At 45.0% G+C, this 24,936-nt stretch overlaps 1 protein-coding gene across 3 annotated transcripts in view; it reads left to right on the top strand.

The window, feature by feature from the left end:
- RABL6 (RAB, member RAS oncogene family like 6) overlaps positions 1-21,341 on the top strand; it is a 57,913-nt gene extending 36,572 nt beyond the window's left edge. For all 3 annotated transcript variants that reach the window (XM_068657113.1, XM_068657111.1, XM_068657112.1), the window contains 7 exons: positions 3,896-4,254; positions 6,447-6,609; positions 13,281-13,493; positions 14,260-14,605; positions 16,409-16,580; positions 18,248-18,297; positions 19,242-21,341. In XM_068657113.1, coding sequence (XP_068513214.1) covers positions 3,896-4,254; positions 6,447-6,609; positions 13,281-13,493; positions 14,260-14,605; positions 16,409-16,580; positions 18,248-18,297; positions 19,242-19,436 — 1,498 coding nt within the window. In that variant the 3' untranslated portion in view covers positions 19,437-21,341. The remainder of the gene's footprint in view (positions 1-3,895; positions 4,255-6,446; positions 6,610-13,280; positions 13,494-14,259; positions 14,606-16,408; positions 16,581-18,247; positions 18,298-19,241) is intronic.
- Positions 21,342-24,936: the final 3,595 nt, after the last annotated feature.

Here is a 24,936-nt window from a genome sequence, read left to right as displayed (position 1 = left end):
ACAAGTGTATGCAGGTCACAGCATGAGTGTATCAATTGTGCATCAATGGTCTACAAAATCTAGTATGAATATGAAACTGCTTGTTTAGCAGTAAGATCTCAAGTGAGGCCATTTGCAAAGGACTGCCAAAAAGGATGCAACAAGGAACACAATAGCCAGATTGTATAGAATTTGAGAAAAAAGAGACGTGACAAGTTTGGCCTGCTGTGTTCCTAAAACAGCCATGATCGTGCCTCTGAAGAGGGTGTATAAAGTCAGAGAAAGTATTCATGCATTATGTAGTATTTTTGAAGTGTGGAGGATGCTTAGACACCTCCACCCTGGAAATTACTGAGAACTTGCTGGCAGCATTTTCACGTATGCTGTTTTTCCACCCACCTCTTCTACAGAAGAAGATATGAATATGAAAGCTCAGCATAGGTGCGTTATGCAGCACATGTAAAACCGGTATCAGACCATGCTTATTTCTCTATTGTCATGGCACACAAGAGAGTTTGGCCCATGTGTCTAGTTTAGGATAAGGAAGGTGACATGAAGAGCACGTGCCAGAACTGTCCTTGGTGCTGTGCTGGATGGAGTAAGAGCCGGTGTCATGCTGTCCCCAAATAATCAGTTGTACCTTTCTACTAAAAATAATCTTGCTGTGTCTTGTTCTTATGCCCTTCAGATGAGCAAGGCATAGGAGCAGGTGCAGAAGGGAGCTTGCATGTGTGCTACTCCCCAGACTAGCTGAGCTGGAGGGAAGAATGACAGTCTTTACACTTCAATCGTGTAGCATTTTTTCCCTCCAGCTCTTAAAATGCGTGTGTTTCTGTAGGAGAAACAGGTGGTATTCACAGCCCTCCCTCCCTCTGGAGATGGCCACTTGCCCAGAACAAAGCAGGTTGTTTCCAAACTGGGTAGCTTTGACAGAACAAAGTACAGTAAATCTTCAATAGCCTGATATTGTAAAGAGTGTCGTGCACTTCATTGGGACCAGCTTTAAATACTCTTCAAGCTCAATATTCTTTATCCTCTAATGACTACATATGCTCTTTGTATGTACTTCATACAGGATCCTGTTCCACAGTCTTCAGTACACAATAGTCTTAATAGACCCTACCTGAGTCACCCAGCTGCCTTGATTGCGGGACAGTGTTGTGATCAATAATGCAGTAGTTGTTCAGTTCTGTTTGCATGTAGCCTTGGTGAGTTAGGTGCTCACACAGGCTGGCAGAGCTGCTCATAGCCAGAAAGCTCAGCTCAGCCAAGAGGGCAAGCAGAACTGGCATCAGTACCTCGGATGCTGGCTGTAGCAGTTACCAAGCTTGCAGGCCTTCCAGCTGGGAGCACTGTTGCTATAAACAGGAATAGGGGTGCATGTAGATCAGTTGGCATTCATTTCTCTCCACAGTTGGGAGGTATGTCTTTAACCCTGAGCAGGACTTGGGAGAAGGCATCAGTACCATGAAGCAGAACTATTCAGCCATCCTGCCTTCAGCTCATCAGGAGCCCTGAATCCAAGCTTGGAGGGGTGAGCTGATGGAATTTATCACTCAATGTTTCTGGTGTAGATTTGCAGAGCTGCACATCCTGTGCAGGGAAGCATCTTGGATAGTTTTTACGCCGCAGCAATTTTGTGGGTTCAGAGCATTCACTTATTTGGATAAGGGCTGAATTACAGGTACCCTTCCGTGGTTTATCTTTCCTTCACCACAAATGCAGTGCATAATCTGCCATGGGGGATACCTTGTCAAGAAAGGAGTGATGTGTAATTCCTCGGTCCCACAGCACAGTGAAAGACATGCATTGAAAATACACTGTTAGAGTCTTGCGGTCTGTGCATGATGCATTGTGCACCTTCCAAACAAACCTGGATACTGTCTCCACAGAGACATCTGTACTTGTACGTGCAAGAGTTAAAATCCTTTGTGTTTTCTGTTTGTCATGTGACAAATCCATGCATCATTTTCAGCAGGTTGTGTTGTTGCACAGCTCACCCCAGCTACGAGTCCCTTGGGAGGGAGGATACTGGAATGGATGCTTTGTTGCATGCTCTGATTGCAGTTCTGATGGAAGCTTGTTTTGTTGTACTCAGCATAGGTAGAATAAACATGTAAGCCTTGCTCAAGATCCTGGTGGAAGCATCAGATAGGTTAGCACAACACTAATTTAGCTGCCTTGACAGCAGTCTCAGGGGAGAGGCAGAGAACGGGCCATGTGACGGCCTGGCTACTATCCTGCTCCTCACAGGCATCACTGTTTTTGTAGTCTTCTGGCCTGGTCTTCTGGAACGAGCAAGGCAAATCTTTCCTAGCCATGCAGACGTGGTGAACTTGGAGCAAGAAGACCTGTTCCCTAGTCTTTGAGCAGATGACTATTTCCTTTGCATTGTTGAATTCCTTCACATTTCTGCTTTTCACAGTCATCCAGTTCTTTCTCTGTCTTGTCCCTGTCTTCTATATCGATGAACTACTTGCAACTTCATGAACATATCTATGGACTTTGTACCACTTACTGAAATACTAAAATGCATCTCAAGGCTATCTCTTGAGGAACTCTACCAAGGACTTCTTTCCTATCAAATACCACTTTTTAGTGCTGCCCTTTATCCTCTCTTTAGCTGTTTTTTCTGTTTTAACTAGCAGCGTCCTGGGGTTTTTCACTAGGGCTCCAGACATCTTGTGGACATAAAGTATATTAATTTGTTTCATAAACATGTATTGGGTTCCTCCTTAAAATAGAAAATATCTCAAGGAAGTTGTAGAATCTTTTAGCCCATAATGTTGGCTTGTGCTTAAAAATCATTCCAGTGAAGGTGCCTGTCTGTCTGAACTCCCTGCAGGACAAGGTCGTGCTCTGAGAGCATGTCTCCATTTCAACATATTCATTGCCTGGAGCACAACTAAATCTGTCTTGCAGAAGCAGTTGGACCTAGAGCCTCTGGGCACATGAGTTTATTAGGCTCAATGAAAGGAAGCAAGACAATGACACTTGATAGATTTTATACATGATACACTTCAGGTATCCTATCTGTATATCTTTGACGTGCTACACGTAACAGATCTTACTTTGAGACCATTCTATAGAAAAAGCCTTTTCATTTCATCAAGCTTGTGAAAAGACCGTTAACCAAATGGGCTGCAGGAGGCTGCAGCAGGATCAGACTTGGTTTCATTTTTCGAAAGGATGTAGCGTTTTACCCTTTCTGATGGTTCAGGCTTTAATGCTCTTTGAGTCAGGAATCCAACCAGGACCGCAGTTTGCTTCAGAGCATCTGCTGCTTGGTTCAAGTGGCTCCCACACATGGCGTGTGTGTACAAGGGAAGAGACTGCACATATATCTGCATGTTGTGAGAATAATTGCAGTCAGTCCTCTGAGCCTCTGGATAGCTGGTTTTTTTTGTTTGTTTTTGTTTTTTTTTGGTGTGTGTTTTTTTTTGTTTGTTTTTAAATTCAAGGATTCTCCTCACAAATCCATTCTTGGCTGAAAGAAGATGTTTTCATAGTATTTAAGATTTCCTGAACACTTTGATCTCTTCTGCAGAATGTAGAAATGTGCCATTCCTGTAGCACTTACTCCCTTAGAGGCATATGTCCAAGTACTGACTTAAGGTTGAGTTTCAAGCCCTGGCACATTGTTATAGTCTATCTGTCCAGGGCGTTCCCAGCAGCATTACAAACGTAGGTTTCATCCTGCAGTGCAGAACAGGTTGGGATTCTCCACACTATCATGCAGATCGTGTGACTTTAGTGCACATGGGTGAACCAGATTTATCATGACCCAGGGAGTTGTGGCAGCTCTGAAAGCAGGCCTGTACCCTCCCAGCTCAGCATGTAGTCAAAGCAGCACAGCATTGTACTCTGTTGAGCATGTTTTCTCCATTACTTATATTTGTAATTTATCTTCCTGCAGCTTCCTTGAAATGATGGAAGCCCGAAGTCGAGGACACACGTCACCACCAACAACTAATGGGCAAAGCCCTTCCTCTGGTTCCCAGTCACCCATAGTACCTCCAAGTTCCACATCGACAGGCAGTTCCAGCCCTGGCACCCCACAGCCACCACAGCCTCTTTCCACAAGCTCTGCCATCTCTCCTGAACCCCCCTCATCTTTTTCACCAGTGCCTGCACCTGAGGCTCAGCAGCCGCATACGCCTCTACCAGCTACCACCACTCCAGCACCTCCAGCTGCAGCCCCACCTCCGAAGCGCAGCATCATTTCACGTCTTTTTGGGACATCTCCTGCGCCAGACCCCTCTCCTCCCCAGCCAGGTATGTCTAGACAGGGTGTCACCCATGGGTGTTTCTCTGTTTTCTTTTCTGCTTTTCCACAGTGAGAGGCCAAGCAAACAGTTGTCTGAGAAACCTAGCCCCTGTTTTTGTGCAACGCATCCAAGGAGAGCTACATGGTCACTTGCTTGTTTTCTCCTGATCAGCGTTTTTGTTTGTCTCTGTGTTGGACTTGGACAGGGGCTGTTCAGCCAGCTGGACAGGGGCTGTAGTGTGCTTCATGAGGAAGGTACTAAGCACCCAGGGGACACTAATAAAATAATTGTCAGCTTCCTAGCAGGAGCACATACACCTCTTGAATAGCAAGAAAAATCATCAGAGAAGCTATTTGAAGCACTGTCTTCACAGAAGTCTGGCAGCTGAAAGGGGCTCCTGTGTGTTAACAGCAAGCAGCAGAGTGCTGGTTTTAAAGGTTATTCAGCCAGAAACGATCACGTAAGTCCAGGCTCTGCAATGGATTCCCCTCCAGGGAAATAAGCTCCTTTGAAGATGGGCTGCTCTCCTCCTCAGACGGTCTTGATTTCTTCCTTAGCACTAGTAAACAATGGAGCAGAGTGGCACAGCATTCAGTCCAAACCCTGGCTAGATGAAGTTGCAGGGCAGAAGCATTGAGAGGTTTGCTGCATTCTTTTTTACTGATCTGGACCTTAATTTGCCTGTCACATTCACTTTGTTAGTGAAGCTGACTGGAGTTGCAGAGCTGGCACTGCCTAAAAATTATTAGCGTGACATGGTTTGAATCACCCTTTGGAAATACCTTCCCTCTCAAACTGTCAATCCCTAGAGCTCACAGTACTCTCAAAACACCCACAGAAAGAAAGGAGGAGGTGCTGGGAACATGATTTGCAGTTTCAGATGTTGAAATCTTTCAGTTTTAGATTTGTACACAGTGTTCTGCATCCTGAATCTGTTACCAGGTATGACACAGTACACCCATTCCAGTTTGTTTATGACTCTTCCTATCCAGAAACAAACAATTAAAGAGGAGAAAATGTTAGAAATGCCTTGTTGGCAAAAAAATTGGTCATATTGATATGTATAAAAAAGGCTAGTGGTCTACCACCAAATCCAGCTCAAGACCTCTTTAGGCTTGTGGCCTGCAGTCCTAGGGTCTCTGGAGTGCTTTTTAGGAGGGTTGCAAAAAGCAGCAAGGAGAAAAGTGATCTGTTGTTGTTATATTTATGTAGTGTGCCAAGGGTCTGCAACTCTACAGGAACATGCCTAGGGACTAGCTAATTGGAAAGCAGTTGAAAATCACTATCACAAAGTAATACTTGGTGTTTTCTGTGGGAGCTGTTATTTAATCTTTACATTGAAGTCTTGCAGCACTAATTCTTTTGGCTGAGTTTTTTCTTAGACCAAAGACAATCAGTGACATTAGTAAGACTGTTTTTCATATGCAGAAGTAAACTGAAAGATGTGCTATTAGGGCAAAATCTATATTCATATAGAAAGCTTGCTCACCCAAAAGAGCCTAGGTGTGAAGTGCAGTCCAGGCGGAAGAAAAAGGTTTAATACTGCAAATCTGAAAATATTAATCTCTCTAGACTTCAAGTGTCTTTTGTCCCGATACCCTGATGATAGGTAAAGGTGTGTCTACACATAATTTGTGTTAAAGCAAATCTTTATTTGCAGTAGCTTTATTTTTATTTGCAAAAGCTCAAGAGCTTTTGGTAACATAGGGCATTTAAAAGCACAGTATGAACAATCCTGCCTTTGACAGATACAGTTTAAAAAGCAAGAGGAACTGAATGAGTGAACTGAACAGTCTGGAAAAGGTGAAAGAATAATGAAGGGACATAACACAGGAGTGATGCATACAGTGTAAGTACAAAAATCTGGTTGTGGTATAGTCAGTTGTGGTATTCACTGTACAGCAGAATCAGCTACCATTCTAAAGAGATTTTCAGACTCATCTAGGAGGCTGGATCAACCTTGTGCTTTGTAAACCACAGTGGCTGCACGAGGTCTGTGAATGACTTCATGTGAGATTCTGGACTGGTTTCTGTATCCTGTTCATAGCTTTCCTCTTCCGTTGCTGCATAGCTGAGGTCCTGCTTTGTGGCTGTTATCTGTGTGCTGAAGGGGCCCTGGACAGGATAGATATGTAAAAATCAAACTTCTGTCTTGCTTGTGGTGAACTCAGTGTTTTACAACTACTGTTGCTAATACAGATGCTGCTGCTACTCCTCCTTCCCGTCCTGAAGCCCCTACAAAAGTACAGAGTGTGGAGGACTTTGTTCCTGATGACAGCCTGGATCACAGCTTTCTAGAAGACCCAGTTCCACAGAAGGACAAAGGGAAACTACAGACTAAACACTGTATTGATAGTGAAAGGTAAGGGAAAGAGGGTGGAGCAAGAGCAAGACAGGGATGTACCAGGATGTGCAATCTGAATAATTGCTCAGGCCTAGCTAACCCATTACAACTGTTCAGAAAGGGACTGCAGAGCAATTAGCTGCCCCTATTCCTTTCTGTCTGTTACTGTCTCCCTTTTAATGATACACACTACTTCCTGGGAATCAGGGGAATGGCAGTGAAAGCTAGTTATCACCTTCCTGGTTTTGCTGTCTTCATTTCATGACCAGTGATAAACCCATGGGTTGCTTTTTATCGGGAAGGGTTTCCGTTCTAACCAATGTGATGAAACGTTTGAGGTATTTTCCTTATGGAACTTGGTGCACTTTGCAGGATTTTTCTGTTTTGCCTATTGAACAACTTGCCGCTGCAGAGGCCCGAAGAATGGACAGGTTCCTTCATGGCCTGATACTGCCATTTTGGAGGCATTATGAGGAGGACTGTGGTTTTTGGAGGACTCTTGGGGGCACTCCATGGCTCAGCAGGATTCTGGAAGGAAGGATGGAGATGGCTGTGCTCCTTTGGAAATGTCTCTCTATGCTTGCCTGCAGATTCCAGAAAAGCCTTAGGGAAGGCCTTCTTGTTCCTCTGTCCATTTCTAATGTCCCTTCCCAGTATCCTTCAAATGGGAGAGAGCTGAGCTTATGGAGGCTGGATTTTATTTTTTTAATTATTATTATTTATTATTTTTTTCTCCTAGATTTTTTTTTTTTTTATCTAAGAAAGGGATTGTGGTATACCAAGCTGCTCTGACAAGAGGATGTTCAGCAAAGCTGTCTGAAAGCAGGCTGTCATTTGAGAGGTGACCCAGGAGTACTCTCAGGCTCTATATCCATCTGCTTAGAATAGTCTCTGCCTGCTGCCTCTTGTCATCACCACTGGATTAACTAAGAGAGTAATTAAACACTTACACAGCTTGTCTGTGAATCTGGATTCTGCATCTTTTGACATATTTGTTATGATTCAGTGTTCTTTGGTTCAACCACAACAACATGAAATCAGTGCTGTGTGTGAAGCTCAGTGCCTGCCTAATGCAGGTCAGCCTGAATCACCATCCCTTATGACAGTAGAACACATATGTAGATGTTTTTTGTTTAAAATTTAAAAAAAAATAAGAAAAAAAACAGTAGTTGCTAGAAACATGCTGGCCTACAAAGTATCTTGCTTGCAGCTATGGCCAAGCTGGGTTATTTTTATCATAGAATCACAGAATATCCCAAGTTGGAAAGGACCCATAAGGATCATCAAGTCCAACTCCTGGCACCATGCAGGTGACAGGAGTTGGACAGTTTAGACCATGTGACTAAGTGCACAGTCCAAACGCTTCTTAAATTCAGACAGGCTTGGTGCAGTGACCACTTCCCTGGGGAGCCTGTTCCAGTGTGCGACCACCCTGTCTGTGAAGAGCCTCTTCCTGATGTCAAGCGTAGACTTCCCTGCCTCAGCTTAACACCAGGGTCCTATCACTGGTGTTTACAGAGAATAGGTCACCTGCCTCTCTACTCCCCCTCACAAGGAAGTTGTAGACCTCGATGAGGTCCCCCTTCAGCCTCCTCTTCTCCAGGCTGAACAGGCCCAGTGACCTCAGCTGCTCCTCATACGTCTTCCCCTCTAGTCCGTTCACATCTTCGTCACCCTCCTCTGGACACTCTCCAACAGCTTAACGTCCTTTTTGTACTGTGGTGCCCAGAACTGCACACAGTACTCGAGGTGAGGCCGCACAGTGCGGAGCAGTGCAGGACAATCACCTCCCTCGACTGACTATCAATGCCGTGCTTGATGCACCCCAGGATACGGTTGGCCCTCCTGGCTGCCAGGGCACACTGCTGGCTCATATTCAACTTGCTGTCAGCCACAGCCCCCAGATCCCTCTCTGCAGGGCTGCTCTCCCGTGTCTCGTCGCCCAGTCTATAGCCAGAGTTGCCCCATCCCAGGTGCAGGACCCGGCACTTGCTCTTGTTAAACTTTATGCAGTTGGTGATCGCCCAGCTCTCCAATCTGTCCAGGTCTTTCTGCAAGGCCTTTCCACCCTCAGCCGAGTCCACAACTCCTCCAAGTTTGGTGTTGTCGGCAAACTTGCTCAGAACACCTTCTAGTCCTACATCCAAATCATTTATAAAGACATTGAAGAGGACTGGCCCTAAAACGGAGCCTTGAGGGACCCCACTAGCGACCATAAGAAGTTCAACAAAGAGATGTCAGGAGAGCCAAGCCTGACCTTCTTGGGGTTTGCTGAAGGACTGGGTCCTGGAGTGCCCTTAGAGCTTTTTAGCTGCAGTTCTTTCTGTGGGAAGGACGCTGGATCTTTAGCACAGGCTTCTCTTCTAATAAGCATCAGTTATTGGAAGCAAATAGGTGTACAAAACCCAAACATCTCAAGCAGTTGTGTAATGAGCTCTGCTCCTTGCCAGTAGAGTTGTCGCATTCTCAACTGTTATGAAGCCCTTCTGTGTTCTGTCCCCAGTCTTGGTAGCCTTCCAGGCATACAAGCTGGTTGGGGCAAAAAGAGAGTTACCTTTGGGCTTCCCCTGGGCACAGAGAGAACACTCATTCACAGCTTCATCTTTTGATGAACAGTGGTAATCATCTACTATTAGAATAGCTCTGTTTCCGTGGGAGAAGACCTTGCAGCACATCCCTGAGATTTCAGGTGCTTGACACTTCTCTGCAGCATGGCATCCATGTCTTGCTCTGATTTCTTACATAGTTTGCACAGTTTTCTTGGTTGTCTGTCAATTTTACGTTCTGTTACTTGCCAAAAAGGGCCTACCATAACAAACCAGGCATGCTGAAATTCAGAGCTGCACTAAGTGATTCTGTCCGTCACCTGCAATAACAGATTTGATTGAGGATCCCACTTAAAACCCCACAGTGCACAGGAGCAGCATAAGAGTTCTGTAAGCACATTCCCTAATAATTATCCTCTACTGCAATAAGTAGATTATTGTAGTTGCAACAAAATCTGCTGCTGCAGATATTTATCTCGGACCTAAAGAACACAACAGTTCTGTGAAACCGCTGAAACCTAATAGAGATGTCACTGATTTTAAAAAACAGACATACTAGAAGTTGCATCCCCCTTGAATCTGAGTGAGGAACAAAGCCTAAGAACGTTCTAGAGAGATGCATTCATGTTTCCTGAACATTTTAAAGCAGAGATCTGAGTGTTAAGCTTACACAGCTTGCCAGCATTTCTTCTGGGTGTGTTAGGACCGAGTGTAATCTCCTAAACTGAAGAACCGTGTAAGACAGAGCAGGAAAATGGGCTTTGTGTTAAATATTCCTCGACTTAATTCTCTTACCTGAATAAGATATATTTTCTTATTGTCTGTAAGCAGGAGTCTTTCAGTTAGCTCATATAAGAAGCCCTTAGTGTACAGTGCATTTCATACGTGAAGCAGAAGTAGTTACTTGTTATTAGAAGCAGGATGGTGTGTAACTGAACCGTGTCCTGAACTCAGTGTTGTGCTTGCTTCCATGTATAAGAACTTGCTTGCTTTTCCTTTCTAAGCTTCAAGAAGAGGTTGTAAATTTTGGTATTTCTCATACACTTTAGTTACATTGGGAATTCAGGGTTATTGTTTTCAGTGATGTTATGTGAACTTCTCTCATTTTGTATTCCATAACAGCTCGCTAAACAATGGAGCAAGAGATGACACAGAGCAGTGATGTTAGAAAAAATGTTTTTTTTTCTGAAGCATGCTAGCAGCAAGGAAAGAGCTCATGCCTCTGAAACAAAGAACTTCTTGCCCAATGATCAGACAACTGCTCAGACTTTCAACATGTACTGATGTCTCTTGGTGTTCTTATAGCCAAATCCCAGTGCAGATCTTAAGAGATTAATGGAGTCCTGCACTTTGTTTAATGGCATTTATGGTTCTCCAGCCTGCAGTAAAAAGAACTCACCAAATCAGTTTCCTTAGCAGTTGATTAGGAAGGCAGTGCAATTATTCCAGTTTGCTTCTTCAGAACTTATTTTGCTGCTTTTTAGCTTGATACTCAAGAGCCGGTGTGTATGTGACTGCATCAGAGGATCTAGTCTGACTCTGGACTGTCCCCTTCCCTCTTGCTGGCTCAGGCTGTCCTGGGTCCATGAGTAAGCTGCAGGTGTCTATTTGAAAGCAAGTTTATGCTGATTCTAACAGAATTGCTGTTGAGTTTTCTCCATGTCACTAGATATTTATCATAAGCATTGATTAGACGTCTTGTATCTAAAGGACTTCTAATTGGTTCTTTGATTGTATCACCTCTGTTTTATACATAGTGGTATTCAGTTGTGCTAGACAAAGCAAGGAGACCTGAGGGCACTGTTTGGTGCACACTAGAAGACCCCCATCTCCTGGAATGTAGCCATGCAGGCTCACCCTGTTTTCCTCTTTCTCTAGCCTCAAAAAATAATGTGGCAAAAGGCTTCTGATGGCTCCTGGTGGGGCTGGATCCACTAGCTGTACAGCAGGGCTGGTGGGATACTTGTCAAGTGAGGTTTGAGAGCATATGCTCAGACTGCAGCAGGATTTGTTTCATCACCAGGGGCTGTTCCACGCACATGATGAAGGGCTCACTCTGAGGAAACCCTGATGCACTCTTTGGTCAGTAACTCATACAGACCTCCATGAGCATAGTCATTTTTGGTGGGTACCTGTGCCTGCAAACATGTTGGCTCAACACTAATGCAGGCTTGGCAGTGTATCAGGTGTTGGCAAGAGTGGTGCAATATGCTTGTTTTTGCATGCTCTGACTTCCTTCCAGCTGGAATCTCAGGACCACAAGCTGGTACTAATTTTGCATTGTCAGGCCTTGTTTATACTGCAGCAGTGATTTTCCTGACATATATTCACTTCTTTGCTTTGCTCTTAAGCTGTCGCTTAATGATTTGTGTGGAAGTTATACAGGGAGGCAGTGTATTCACTGCAAAGGGAGATGACCCACTTTGCATGTGTGTGTGTACACGCGTAGACGTTCTCTTCAAACTGGGAATGCTTTAGAAGCTGCAAGTCGAGTATGGTGTGCAGTCGAAGGACAGTGGCAATAGGAACAGTCTTATGCTTAATAGAGTGGTGACATGTTACAGAAATACAGTGTCACTTGTTCAAGATAATATGCTCCTGTTTTTTAAGGTGTGATTCCATTTTCTTTTCAACACATTTCTAGAGAAAACACTGCCAGTGTTTTACATACCTCAGAAATCTCTCACTTGGAGGCTGCTTTGAACAGCAATTTTCTTTTCCTTTGTGTGGGACAGGCTGTGTCCCTCCTTTCTGGCTCAGTATGAGAGCAGCAGTGTTAATAATGAAGGGGTTCTTAAGCAGCCTGCTTCTGTTTAGCTGGGAGCTGAGCTCTGAGTCCTGAAAGCAGAGGTGCATTTCAGGACTCAACATAGAAAGCAGGAGGGAACGGATGTTAGTCCTGCTCTTAATGCTGTTACCCAGACAAGCAGTAGTTGTAGTCACTGTGCTAGTTGTGATAAGCATAGTGCCCCTTATGTCACAAATGCTACACTGTTGTCACAAATGCTGCACTATTCTTTAAAACTAACGTGTAAAAAGTACCTGGCCATAAGAAGAGCCCAGTTGAGTACTAGTCAGGTGGACTGTGTTAGGCCTTGGCATTTCTTATCCCATCAGCACAGCATCCTCCACTGTGTCTTTGTGCTGGCTGTCTGCTGGCACCATCTGCCAGATTGAAGATTGTAGTTTTTGGTGGTTCCTTTCATGACTCTAAAATCTCTGCGTAAAAATAAATGCTGTGTTTGTACAGTCCTTATCAAGTCAAAAGGACGGTGGAGTGGGTATCATACACAGTAGATTGTCAGGAAGAAACTGAGTATCTGTTGCAGATAAAGCAAATAGAATGGGGGAAGGTAACACAAAGGTTCATCAGCTGAGACTGAAAAATATCTATATTCCTGACCTGAGTAAATCCATGAGAAAGTATTAAAATTGTTGAGTCCTGGGGAAATCCAGACAAGAACCTTTCAGCTGGTAATTTCAGCTGTGAAGCTCTATCAAAATGACTCTGAATACATAGCTGTATCATATTCATGGAGCCTGGCAGACTCTTAGCTCTAAAAGTGTGTCCTTAGGTTAATTTATTTTGGGAAATGTTAAAGCGTGGTTATGGTGTCTGAATAGCTGCCTGCTTCAGGGAACACCAGAGAAACAGAAATCATTCCAAGAAGCTAATAGCTGCAAGTGAATTTCCATAGTAGTGGCAGTGTATGATCAGGCTTCATTACAGGATGTGGGCATCAGGACAGGTGGTTCCCACTTTTCAATTGGCTGATCCTTGTATGTTAGACCAGGGATGTTCTGTTAGAGGCCCTGTTGAACAAACAGGCTGCTCTACAGCACTAAAGCTTACTCATCTTAGCCTTGATTAGTAAAAACCACTGTGTGACATCCTTCTGTGACGTGTTTTGGTGCTGGGCTTGTGTCACCCTTGTAGCCTACAGGGAGCAGGTCCAGCGTGAATGGGGCAGTAGGCTGGGGGCACACAATAGGAAGACAGCAGCAGAACTGCCCTGGACAGGGGAAAGGTAGGCCTGAAATTGGCTATAAAAGCATGGCAAGTGGCACTGTGCTTTCAAGGGGAGGCATGTCTTTCCTACCGTGTCTTCAGGGTGCTATGTCTAATCATTGTCTACTTTGCAGTGATGGAGAGGCACCTGGGGGGAACCCTATGGTCGCAGGTTTCCAAGACGATCTAGACCTGGATGACAAAATCCCCAGCAGACCCGTGCTGGCAACAGAGCGAGTGCCCAGCAAGAATATCACCCTGTCCAGTGAGGAGGAGGAAGAGGTTAAGGACTCTAAGGTCATACCCATACCTGATGAAAGCATTGACACAGAACATGAAAAAAAAAGGTATGAAACATATCCTGAAGTGTGGGATTGTGCTGGCAAACTTGGGCTTCTTCTCAGTCCTGCCATTGACTTTTGTGCAGCTCTGTGGAATCATGGTATCTCTGGAGCCCATTCCTTCATCTTTAAGTTGAATCTGGATTTACTTGAGCTGGAACTGCTTTATGCAGCATCTTCTGAGGGGGGTTGTGGTACTAGTAGCTGTTGTTACTTTAGGTGTGATGCAGCTGTATTGTAGTGTGCTTTTGAGCACTGTGTTCCTTTGGTCACTGGTACATTTCTGTTTGGGGATGGCCCAGCCTTTTTCTCAAGTTTGAACAAGAGACTGTAACCGAGCTCCTGAAAGTCTGTTAATAGCAGTGTGAGGAGGACAGAGGTATCAAGTCTTGCAGTGGGAGTGGAAGTCATTCACCACATCCTGTGCTGGAGAACGATGAACTGAATCATATTCTCCACATATCATACACTGTGGGTAGGATGATTGGATTTGGCCCACCAATGCAGGCACCTTTACATCAGCATTCTCAGAGACATGAGAACATTCAGCATTTGACTTACTGCCAGAAATACTTTCACCATCTGAGTGTTTTGTGTTCAAACGCACATACAGACACACACAGGATGAGCTACATCTCTTACATCTCCTGTTGAGATGCACATTGAAGCCCTTGAGGCATGTTCAGCTATTAATTGGTCGTTGTGCTTTGCTTCACAGAATCACAGAATGGTTGTGTGGACAGGCTCTATCAACTTGTTTTTTTCTTCTCAGGTCTTCCAGAAATTCTGTGAAACCACAGAGTGAAGCAGTACTGACCAAAGCAACTGACCTGAAGCCTCCTGACAGTTTACCTCCACATTCTGTGTCTGAAAGAAACAGCAGCAGCAAGCTCAACACTAGTACACCAGCTGCTGCCACCACCCCAGCAGCAGTCCAGGCCCCAAAGACCACTTCCCAAAGCAAAGGACATGCTCTCAAACAGAAAGTGGTCAAAGAGGAAAAGCCTGAGGAGTCTGACAGTGATCAAGAGGGACCAATAGCTACTCAAATGCTCTCATTTGTTATGGATGACCCAGACTTTGAAAGTGAGGAATCTGACAGCCAGAGGAAGAAAATGGTAAATAATATGCAAGAATCACCGTGCACTGCTGCAGAGTTGAGCTTGAAGTGTTGAGGCATCTCACTGAGCAGAGCTTTCATCTGCTCTGCCAGTCTCTCAGCAGCAGTCACAGCAAGTCAGGTGCTAAGCAACCTGAAGAAATTGATTTAAGCACAAACCCACTAACGCTGTGATTGGTGAAACCATGCAGCAACAAGGTTTGTGCTCACAGATTTTAATGTGCTGTTTATTCTCAGTAAATCCAGAGTGTGGTCGGTCAAGTAGTGTGGAAAGTATGAAATACTAAGCTGGTGGATTTTCACATGAAGTTTAATATGTAGAAGCATGTGCATGCTAGAGAGAGAGAAAAAGTGAGCTCCTTAGAGTCAATGCAGCAATCAAAAGGCCATACCAAATTTGCTTGGCAAAGCTCCTTACAGAAGTAGGAAAATCTACCCAAGAAGAGGGGCAACCTTTCCATTATAGCCAGGCTAGCTGTAAAATGGCTATGATATATGTGAGCAGGAGTCCCTTCGGCTCCTGTCCCTAGACTTGTGTGTTATAGACCAAGATAATGCAAGCATCTTCTCTGTGCTCATAAGAATTTGCTGCTGTGAGTCTAGGTACTGGTGATTTCAGTGATCTGCACTCACAGCCAGCAGAACAATCTCTGTAGGAACCGAAAGTCATGATTTGGGATGGACAGTTGCTGTTCTGAGGTACCCCAGGTACCCCAAGTGTCTAGGCCAGCTGTTTTTTGGGAGTGTTTTATATGTTTGCATCATTCCACAAACCTGCAGTAAATACAGCTGTCCCAGTTTCTTTCACTGTTTGGTATGGGTCATGCTGTTTTTTATAAAGTAATTTTCCATTCGTTTAGTGTTTTAGTACCTGCTTTTCCTGGCATCTTAATATAAAAGCAAAACTATTTGGAGTAAGTTTACTTTTTGTAACTGTGATGGTACATGTAACAAATGATGATGAGAAATGGGATTTGTGAGAGAACTTGCTGTTGCAACAGTGTTAGGGAGATGCTCCAGAACTTATGAATGCTTTTCAAGTACAAGGTGTACTGGTAAGGTGAAGCAGTAAAAACACCACCATTAAGCAAGGAGGAGGGGAACACACTGCCTAAATCGTCAGCAGAGTGAGGTGTTTGTGGTCAGTTTGGAGGATATAAAGAAAAGGTTAAATTCTGAAGAGGATTAGTTGCATGTACAGAAGAATACTGAACTTCATTTCCACTCCCATTGTGCAGAGAAGCAAAGGATTTGTGGGGTAATACCTAGTCTCTGCAGCATTCTGCCCACATTGAAGAGGAAAATTTTCACTGAGAGCACATTCCCTTTTGACTTGATGAACAGATTTATTCTGCAAACACAGACTGCTTTCTTGGCCCTGCTGCATGTTGCCTCTGGTGTGCAAGACCCCCCAGAGCTACACAGGAAGGTTTTGTTTGTCAAATCTGGAGTTGTTTTCAGCTATTTAGATTTGATTTTCCCCAAAACAGAGGTGCCTCACCAGGGCAAGTAAAGGCTGGTGCTGTTGGGCTAACACAGTTGAGTCTTTGATTTTGGTGTCATGAATGATAAGTTGTCAGAGTGTGCTTTCCAGGATCAATGCTATCTAGCCATTTTACCGTAGCAAGAAATAAATAGAGCTTACAGTATCATAGTCATTGATTTTCAGGCAATAACAGCTCAGTTCAGCTACCATTTCCTTCCCTCCTCCGCACATGCTGACATCTCTGTATACAAAATATTTAGAGATTTTTGTTTGAAAGACCTGTCTGCGTTGTTGGTCTTTTCTTGTTGTCTCTAGGATGAATTCCCTGTCCGGGAAGATCTCTCTGAAATATCTGATGATGATGCCTCGTTGGCAAAGCCACCCCAGCCTGTGAAATCAACAGTCCACTCCTTTAAACTGAAAAATGACTCAGATCTCTTTGGTTTGGGTTTGGAAGAAACTGGTCCCAAGGAGAGCAGTGAAGAAGGTAATGGTCACACCACATTTCCACTCTTGCTGATTTTGTTTTTCAGGTGTCTTGTTTTTCCCAAAGTGGTTCCAGGGTGTAAGCAAACCAATTTGCGCTAAATAAAATACCATGCAACTTCATGCAGTGCCCTGTGTGAGTCTTTAATGTGGTTTAACACAACATAAATAACTTTATGTTTTTCCCCATGGGGGTTGGGAGAACTTGCCTCATGCATGGCATATGCCATGTATTATTTCTGTCCCAGCTGGAAGCAGGAGCACATCTTTCACGAGCTGCTTCTGTAAGGCTTCCTGTTTAACTTTGCATGCCTGGGAACTGATGCTCAGCATTGCACTGTCCACCTCCTCGAGAATTTGGATCAATGTGAGCAAAATGTTTGGACTTACCCTGCCAGTTTCCTCTTCTACTTTGGGGAAAGTTGGGGTGAGTTTCTGGTTATAACCTAAGCACTCCTTGGGCTTTTTATTTTCCCTCAGTCTTCTGAGGGAACAAATTTCAGTTGTGCAAATGATTTCTGCTCTCTTGGCATTACTGCAAAGCATCTGTCCCTGATGTCACCCAGAAAGATGAAAAGTTAAAAATTTAAGGGGAGACAGAAGTGACCTAAGTGAGGTTTATCATTGAAAAGGTATTACAGAAGTATAAGTAAGGTATTACAGGCAGTGATGGTTTCATTGGCTTGTGATTTTTTGTTGCTGAGCAGCACAACTAGGAATAGGTAGAAGTGTATCTGCAGAGGCCGAGGTCAATAATTAAACTTCCATTTAGCACTTCTAATAATCCAGTGTGGGTTCCTCCTATCTCCTGTCTCTGGGATAAGTATAAAAACATACCTTGGTAATCCAGTCAGTTGGAGCTTGACCAGCAATTAGGGTTCTCAATGGCTGACTTGAATTTACATATCAACTGAGGGAAAGACTACATAGGTATCAAATACCACCTTGTGAAAAGTGGTGCAGCTACAAAGCCTCCTATGTAAAGCCAAATAAGTACTCCGCTGTTCAAGGAGTCTATGCAAAGTCAGTGGAAGTTCAGCAGTCAAATCAGTGGCTGAGCTATCAGACACGATAGCCTGGGACAAATGTTTTGACAATGATAGGTTCTGGGGCTCATTTGACGCAGTGAAAATAGCCACTGATGTAGAGCAGAACTGCAACAGTGGCACTTTGGCCTCAGGGTGACATAATTTCCATACGCAGCTTGAACAACCAGTGCTAGTTTGCTAGTCTGCTCCAATGGGATTTCCATATGCCTTCAAGTATTAAGTGGCCAGAGGCAAATTGTTCCCAGTAGCTCTTCTTCAGTTCGGGAATAAATAGTCTGGTGCCCAGTTTGGCCTTTAGACCAGTTTGCAGGTCTGGTCCCTGTATTTGTTTCTTCAGTGGCTGTGATACAGTGAAGACCCAGATGTTCATAACACAAAATAAGATAGACAATATAATGGTCATAATTAAACTAGCTACATCTAGTCAAATTAGGACCTGTTGCTGGAACCTGTGTTAGTTTCTAAGGAGTCACAGTTTGTCCGGAGAAATAAGGATTGCCTTTGCATGTGGCTTCAGGACAGCATTTTGTTCTGAGAAATAGGTCAGGGCAGAATCACATGGCTTGTGGTTTGTGATGATTTAAAACAATATTTTTTGTTTGTTTGTTTATTCGAACAGATAAACATGCTTCTAAGGAGAAAAAGAAGAAGAAAAAGAAAAGCAAAGAGGTACTATTTAATTCCTCAGAGTTGATCTGCCATATATCATAGGCACATTAAAGGCGGCTGTAGCGAGGTGGGGGTTGGCCTGTTCTCCCATGTGCCTGGCAACAGGATGAGGGGGAACAGGCTAAAGTTGCACCAGGGGAGGTTTAGGTTGGATATTAGGAAAAACTTCTTTACCAAAAGGGTTGTGAGACATTGGAACAGGCTGCCCAGGGAAGTGGCTGAGTCACCATCCCTGGAGGTCTTTAAAGGACATGTAGATGTAGAGCTTAGTGATATGGTTTAGTGAGGACTGGTTGGTGTTAGGTCAGAGGTTGGACTCGATGGTCTTGGAGGTCTCTTCCAACCTAGACGATTCTGTGATTCAGTGATACTGTTTAGCAGCCAAGGAAAGGGGTAGCTACCTACAGTGTGCTCTGTGCACTGGGTGGACTGCCTTCCATTCTGGCATCCTGCAGCCAGAGCTGTGCTCCATGGGCTCTGCAGACCATTAACCACTTTGCAGCTTAAAAGCAAACTTTTAGAACAGTTGGCTTTTAAAAAGGCAGTGTGTGAGTTTGTAAAATGAAGAATTAACTAGAGCAAGGCATCTCTGCTGATTGGAGTATGTTATAGCACCATGGCTTTTTCCAAACAGAGGGTGATCCCAGTCAGAGCTAATCTCAGAGACAGTGAGGGAAGTCTGCAGGAGGCTTCATCTGTGACATTTCTGCTTGTCCAGTAATGTGGTATTGTCAGGCACAAACTGCCTGACAGACCATTGCTACATAAAAAACAGATGGTCTTTCTTCTCTTCTGTCCAAACTCACAGAAGGGTCCCAGCCAGCCTTGGTGGTAGATGCTTCTCCCTAAGTAAGGTTCCCATCAGAGCCAAGTTTCAGGGTGATATATGCTGGGTTACTGGCATGCTCAGAGGATTTACTAATTACAATTTTCTCATTTTGCAGGAAGAGGAAAAGTCTGTGAAAAAGAAAAGCAAACACAAGAAGAGCAAAGAGAAGGAGGAGAGCAAAGAGGAGAAAAAGAAAAAGAAGAAGAGAAGCAAGGAGAAAAACAATGAGATAGATGAACTGGAGGCTTTTCTTGGAGGAGGAGCCAGCATGAGCAAGCCACGAGGAGGTGGGGACTATGAGGAGCTGTAGGCTGGCTACCTGTACATGCAGCGGACTCTTCTGTTGTGGTTGTCTCCATCTTTTCTTACAGGTCACACCAGGACAGATGCAGATGTGTAAAGCTTTTTGCCATGTATTCACTCAAAACAGATCTGGCAGAACAAAAGCTTTACATCTGTGTGTGCTGTTCTGGTGTGTTCGTTACACAAAGAAAATGCAGCTGAGATGTACTTGAGTAAGGGGAAGGTTTAGGGCATGGTTCCCAGGCCCACTTCCAGGCTGTCATTTTGTCTCCTTCCAGAGATGCCCTGTTTGGTAGCTGGCAGGGTGTGGGGGTGAAAGGGACCTGCTTCCAGCTCCACCCCTGTTATATGCCACTCCTGCACACCTGAAGTTCCTGTCTTATTAAGAGGAGTGCAACAAAACATGCTGCATGAATGCAATTGTGCTCGCCTGTCTCAAGTCTTTAACTTTTTATTCTTCCTATTTTTTAATGAGAAAGGTGGTATTGGCCATTGCTCCACCCAGCAGTCGATGCTTTAAATCAAGCAGATCATGCTATGATACAGCTCTATAAAACAGCAGCCACAGGACCAGAGAGAGAGCGTGTGTGTGATTTTGGAGTCCTTTGAAAGGGACCTTTCTGCACAGCAGCTTAATTAGCACTCACTGGTGTTGCTGTTGGAATTCATGAAGCCCCATTGATTTCCGTGGCCCCAGTGTCTCAGACACTACATGTAAACTGCTATGCAGTTTGGGAAAACAATGCAAAGTGCAAAGCTAACTTGAAGAAGAGAGGGAAAAAACAGTGCTTTTCTGCATTTCCCACCCTTGAATTTGCATACACTAGAATCCCCTCCTTTTGGTACCTCTCAGGGACATGACTCTCATGGAAATGAAGATATCCAGAGCTTCAGAACTGTCTACAGAGCAGCGTTAGCATGGCAAGGCATTTGCTTCTCAGGCATTTTACAGTCAGGCTGTACAGCACCAACCGCCTCTCTACACTGAGAGGAACAACCACTGTAGCTCAGATGACCTTTCCTGGTCCAATTTGTCAATATCGCAGCTGTGTTTACTGGGCCAAGCCTCCCAACAGCCAGCGTGCTGCCCTTCCCTGCCCCAACTGGAGAGCCTCCTCCTATCCCATGAGTTTGGGAAGTCTTAATTTTTGCTTTGAACTTGTGGATTGGTGCCTCTTCAGCAGTGCAGGCTGCAGTTGGATAGGCACTACAGGCCAGCTGTTCACACTTGCCTGTGTCTCAGTGAGTCACCACCATGTTTGGTGGAGTTTGTTAGCTCTCCATACCCACTTCTGTTTTGGTTCTGGGTCCCTTTTGCAGCTTGGACAGTGAAGCTCCCTCCAGGTTCTGTGCATTCCATTAGCCTGTTGCATCCAGGTTGATCTGAGGTCTGGTTTTGTTCTCCCTCCCCTTTCTGTTGTGAATTGTTAGCCGTGGTATCCAAGCTGGGATTTGCTACTACATCCCCACAAAGCAAGGTGTTCTTTTGATCCATTGTCCACTTCGGAGTTGTCTTGAACAGCAGGCAGTTATCTGTTCTATTTTTCTTTTTCTTCTCCCCAGCCCCCAAAATGCACATATAACTGTTTCCCTATAAAATGAACTAAGTTTGCTGCATGAGCAGTATATTGTTCAGGTCTGTTTTCCATTAGCATTCACTATTTCTCTGAACATTACTACATTTTTTGTGACACTGTGGGGAATTTGCATGGGACAATTCAAACTCTGCACGCCTGGAGAGGAAAAAGTTGACGCAACCAAAGTTTGTGGCCTCTCTTGTGAGAAGACAGGCAGGCGTTCAAGCTTCAGCTGGCTGTGTTCCTGAAAGCGCTTCTGTTCTGTAAAGATTTTGGGTCATGTTCCATTTTGCATCAAAAAAAATCCATTCTGACTATAAAGCTCTGTTGTACAACTGCCTCTGTACATCTTCTTCTCCACTGCAGGTGTGTCTGCCCAGGCCCATGAGCTGCTTGTCCCTCCAGGATTCTTTCACAAAAGGACAGCCCTCTGTCACATCCTCATGTTTTTGCATTCTCACACTTTTTGGAAAGGGGTGCTAAATTAAAAATCATTCAGAAAGAGTTGAACTTAAAAACCATGATTTTTTTTTTTTTCCCAAAGCTGAGGTCTGTCCTGAGAGAGCTGTTGTTTCATACAGCACGTAAAGGAGAAGGCATTTTTGTTCAGCTCAGCCTTCTTGAGAATGCAGCTCATGGGTTAGCAGAAGGTTGAACAAGCGCTGAGCCCCCTAGAAATGTTTATGTTGGCATTGGTTTGTTTTTCACCTGGGCCAGATTTGACTACCAGTAGGAGCCTTTACACTCCCTGCAGCTCAGGTTCATTGTCAACACAAGGAACTGAGACAAAAACAAGCAAAGATGAATCATTTTGATCCAAAATTCTCCTTTAAAAGAAGCAGATATGGGAGCTCTCTTTACTTACACTAGAGACCAAGGAGGGCATGTGGCATATTTTGGCTTTGACAGCAAGGCCAGAGAAATCCTATGTAGTGGGTAAAGTGGGAGTGTGGAGAAGAATAGCAGCAAAAAGGCATTTTTTAGACTTAGATTTATCCCTTTTCCAGAAAATGCTGAACTAGTTAAAGCTACAGAGTAAGGTGTAATCCAGCGCTGGCAAGCGTGAGTGAGGAGAGAAAGAAATAGACCTTGTCTGAATTGGGCTCACCCATGCCCAGTCTTTCAAAAAAGCTAAATATAAGAAGTATGTGTACGTGCCTGTAACTGTAGGGAAGCTTCTGCAGGATCACATTGATATAAATAGATCCTGTGAGTATCTCTAGAGTTACCAGTGTGTGTTTTTATCTGTTTGGGTTTATCAGTCATCCAAAAAAAAAATCAAGACCTTAAGACTGAGGAGCTGCGATTTCTTATGATTAACTCTGGCCAGAGCTGCATGTTGTATAAAGTCTCATTTGGTAAAGAGCAGCAGGAGGGAGAAGTGCAAATTTGTGTAATCTGACGGTTTGAAGGGCCTGGTTCTCAAGTACAGCAAGGGCAGCCCTGGCCTCGAGGGCTACTACTGTAGGCACACGTCTGAAAGCTGCACTGCCTGCTCCCCTGCCTCCATACTGCTGTGGGACTGAGATCCCATGGGGTGCTCTGACATGGTACAGTTAAATCTCGGCTTCCACTGTGCCCATCTGAAGCCAAACCATCCATGATAAGTCATGAGAGGTAACTACAAGGTCCTGTTCCCACCCACTGTATCTTCCCAGCCAGGATCACTCAGCTGCTAAGTCACAGCTGCAACCTCCATTTGCTTGAAGCATTGAGCATTGGGCTGCCTCACCGGCCCAGGAGGAGAGGGGACTTGGCATCTGGGGGAGGCTGGATATCTGCTTTGTGAACAGGGTTATAGTTACCTGGGATAGCTGGTGCTGTGCTGCTAATCTGAGATGTGAATGGGAGTTATGTGCCCAGCATTTATTTTGGGGAGGGTTCCTTGGTATCCCCATCCCTGGAATGGTAACATTATGCTACGGTTCGCAGTTCCTGTCACTGGTGGCTGTCTCTGGCATATGACTTGATGCAGCTGTTGTGGCAAGACACAAGTGAAGTTGTACTCTGAGAGCAGGCTGATGTTCTGATCTCTGCAGGCTTTGCAGTGTGCCTTGTGTGCAGACTTCGCTGTGGCTCTCCAGCTGGGAGCCAGTTTTGGCAGGACCTTCTAGCTCACCTGCATCTGAATGGCCTGAAGCTGTCTGACTCCTCTGTGGCTGTACATCGTCTCCTTGCGGATTCATCTGGTGCAAAGGCAGCATGTTCACAGCATCCTTCTGATGGCCCAAGTCTCCTTAGAACAGGTGGCCATCCCTGCTTGCTAAAGCTCTTGCTCGTGTTAATCTGTCACAAAATTCATCCCTGCAAGTGAATCAAGCTGCTTATCACTGCTGTCAAGCCATGTACCTGGCCCTGTGTGGCACAGTCTGTGCTGAAAGGACCAGGTTTCTCCATACCCAACCTGTGCCTTCCTCCATCCCTTTGTCAAAATACCAGGTAGAAAATTACCACAAGGACAGATGGACTGGTCATGGCAGTTCCAACCATCTCCAAAACAGCTCAGTTTCCAGCACCCGTGTAGGAAGCTGTACGTCAGTCTTCTGCCTTGAGGTTTAGGAGCTGTCTGATAATTGCCATCCAATTTTATTCCGGGCCAATTTCTGCTTATTTGTTCCTTTGCCAGCACTGTTGTTTAAATACTGCTCCACCTCAGTCCTGTGCAGACAGGGCTCGTATCCCAGCTCTGCCTCTCATCCCAGCTCTGCCTCTCTTCTGCCGCACAAGCTGTCCCCCAGCCATTCTAGCGGCTGTCCTTGGCACCAGCTCCACTCTGAGTTCATCTTTCTGAGGCTGTGCCAGTCCAGATGAGGTCGTGCCAGGGCTTGTACTTAATGTTTCCCATATAATGCATCTCCTGCTGCATCCTGGGATGGTGCTGGCTTTATTCACAGCTGTTTCTTGTGGCAGACTCACAGCTAGCAGTTGGCTGACTGGTGTACTGGGTCTTCATCATTCCCTTTGATTTATGATGAGCCAAGTGCAAGGAGTGCAATGATTCTGCACTTTGGGGGATTCAGTTTCACCCTATTTCTGCTGCTCCCATAAGGTCATTGCATGTTTTCCCTTGGCTTGCCAAGGCCTTGGGTGGGTACATGAAAAGGTTATCGAAGATCAGGTATTATCAGGATGCGAAATGAATGTGGGAACTTGCAGGTGCCTTTTGAGGAAGCCTGCTCTGCAGAGAGCCATACAGGCTCCTGGAGGTGCTGCGGGACTGGACAAACAGCCGGAGTGTGACAGGAGCTGGTGCAGGACGGGGCAGGCAGGTGGCTAGGCTGGGGACAAGATGTGCGATGACTGTGCTGTCTGCAGCTTCCCTGCAGTTGAGGGCCCTGCTCCTTGTGAGATCCTAGTGCTTGCCTGTCCTTCTGGGATGCCCCTGAGCTCACAAATGAATGATTCTGAGGAAATCCTGCAGTAGGATGGGCTTAGGGACCAGTTGCTGTAACCTAGCAACAGCCTTCATCACAGCATAATGTAATTAATCCAGAGTTGGCTCAGTCTGGTGCTTAAAGATACCAGGACAAGTGGTGGAGCCTTTTTAACTTGTGGTTTTGCCTCCAAAACAAGCCTTCAGCACCTCAGGCTTCCAACGTGTGCTTGGCCCTAGGATGGCTCACAGTGAGTATCCAGACCTGTCCTTCAGCCACTTTACAGAGAGGTTGCTGAGCAAAGAGAAACAATCCCCTGGTGCCTGGAGAGAGCTGTCGCACTGGAGCCCCATGGGCCCTACAGGCTTGGGCAGACCTTGGCCAAGTGAGGAGATGTGAAGTAGCTGACAAAGGTTCAGGTGTGGAGCAGCCTGCAGGAAGCCAGGACGTTGAATCAGGAGGTTTTATTTGTCTACACATACGCTGTGCTGAGAACCGTATGAAGGATGCTGTGTTGGGCCGCAACCCAGCCTGCAAACCCATGAACTTGTAGTTA

This window comes from Anas acuta, chromosome 20 (genome assembly GCF_963932015.1).
Source record: "Anas acuta chromosome 20, bAnaAcu1.1, whole genome shotgun sequence".
In the NCBI taxonomy this organism is placed as follows: domain Eukaryota; kingdom Metazoa; phylum Chordata; class Aves; order Anseriformes; family Anatidae; genus Anas; species Anas acuta.
The sequence above is the reverse complement of the archived record's forward strand: the minus strand, read 5'-3'. Positions and strand labels throughout refer to the sequence as shown.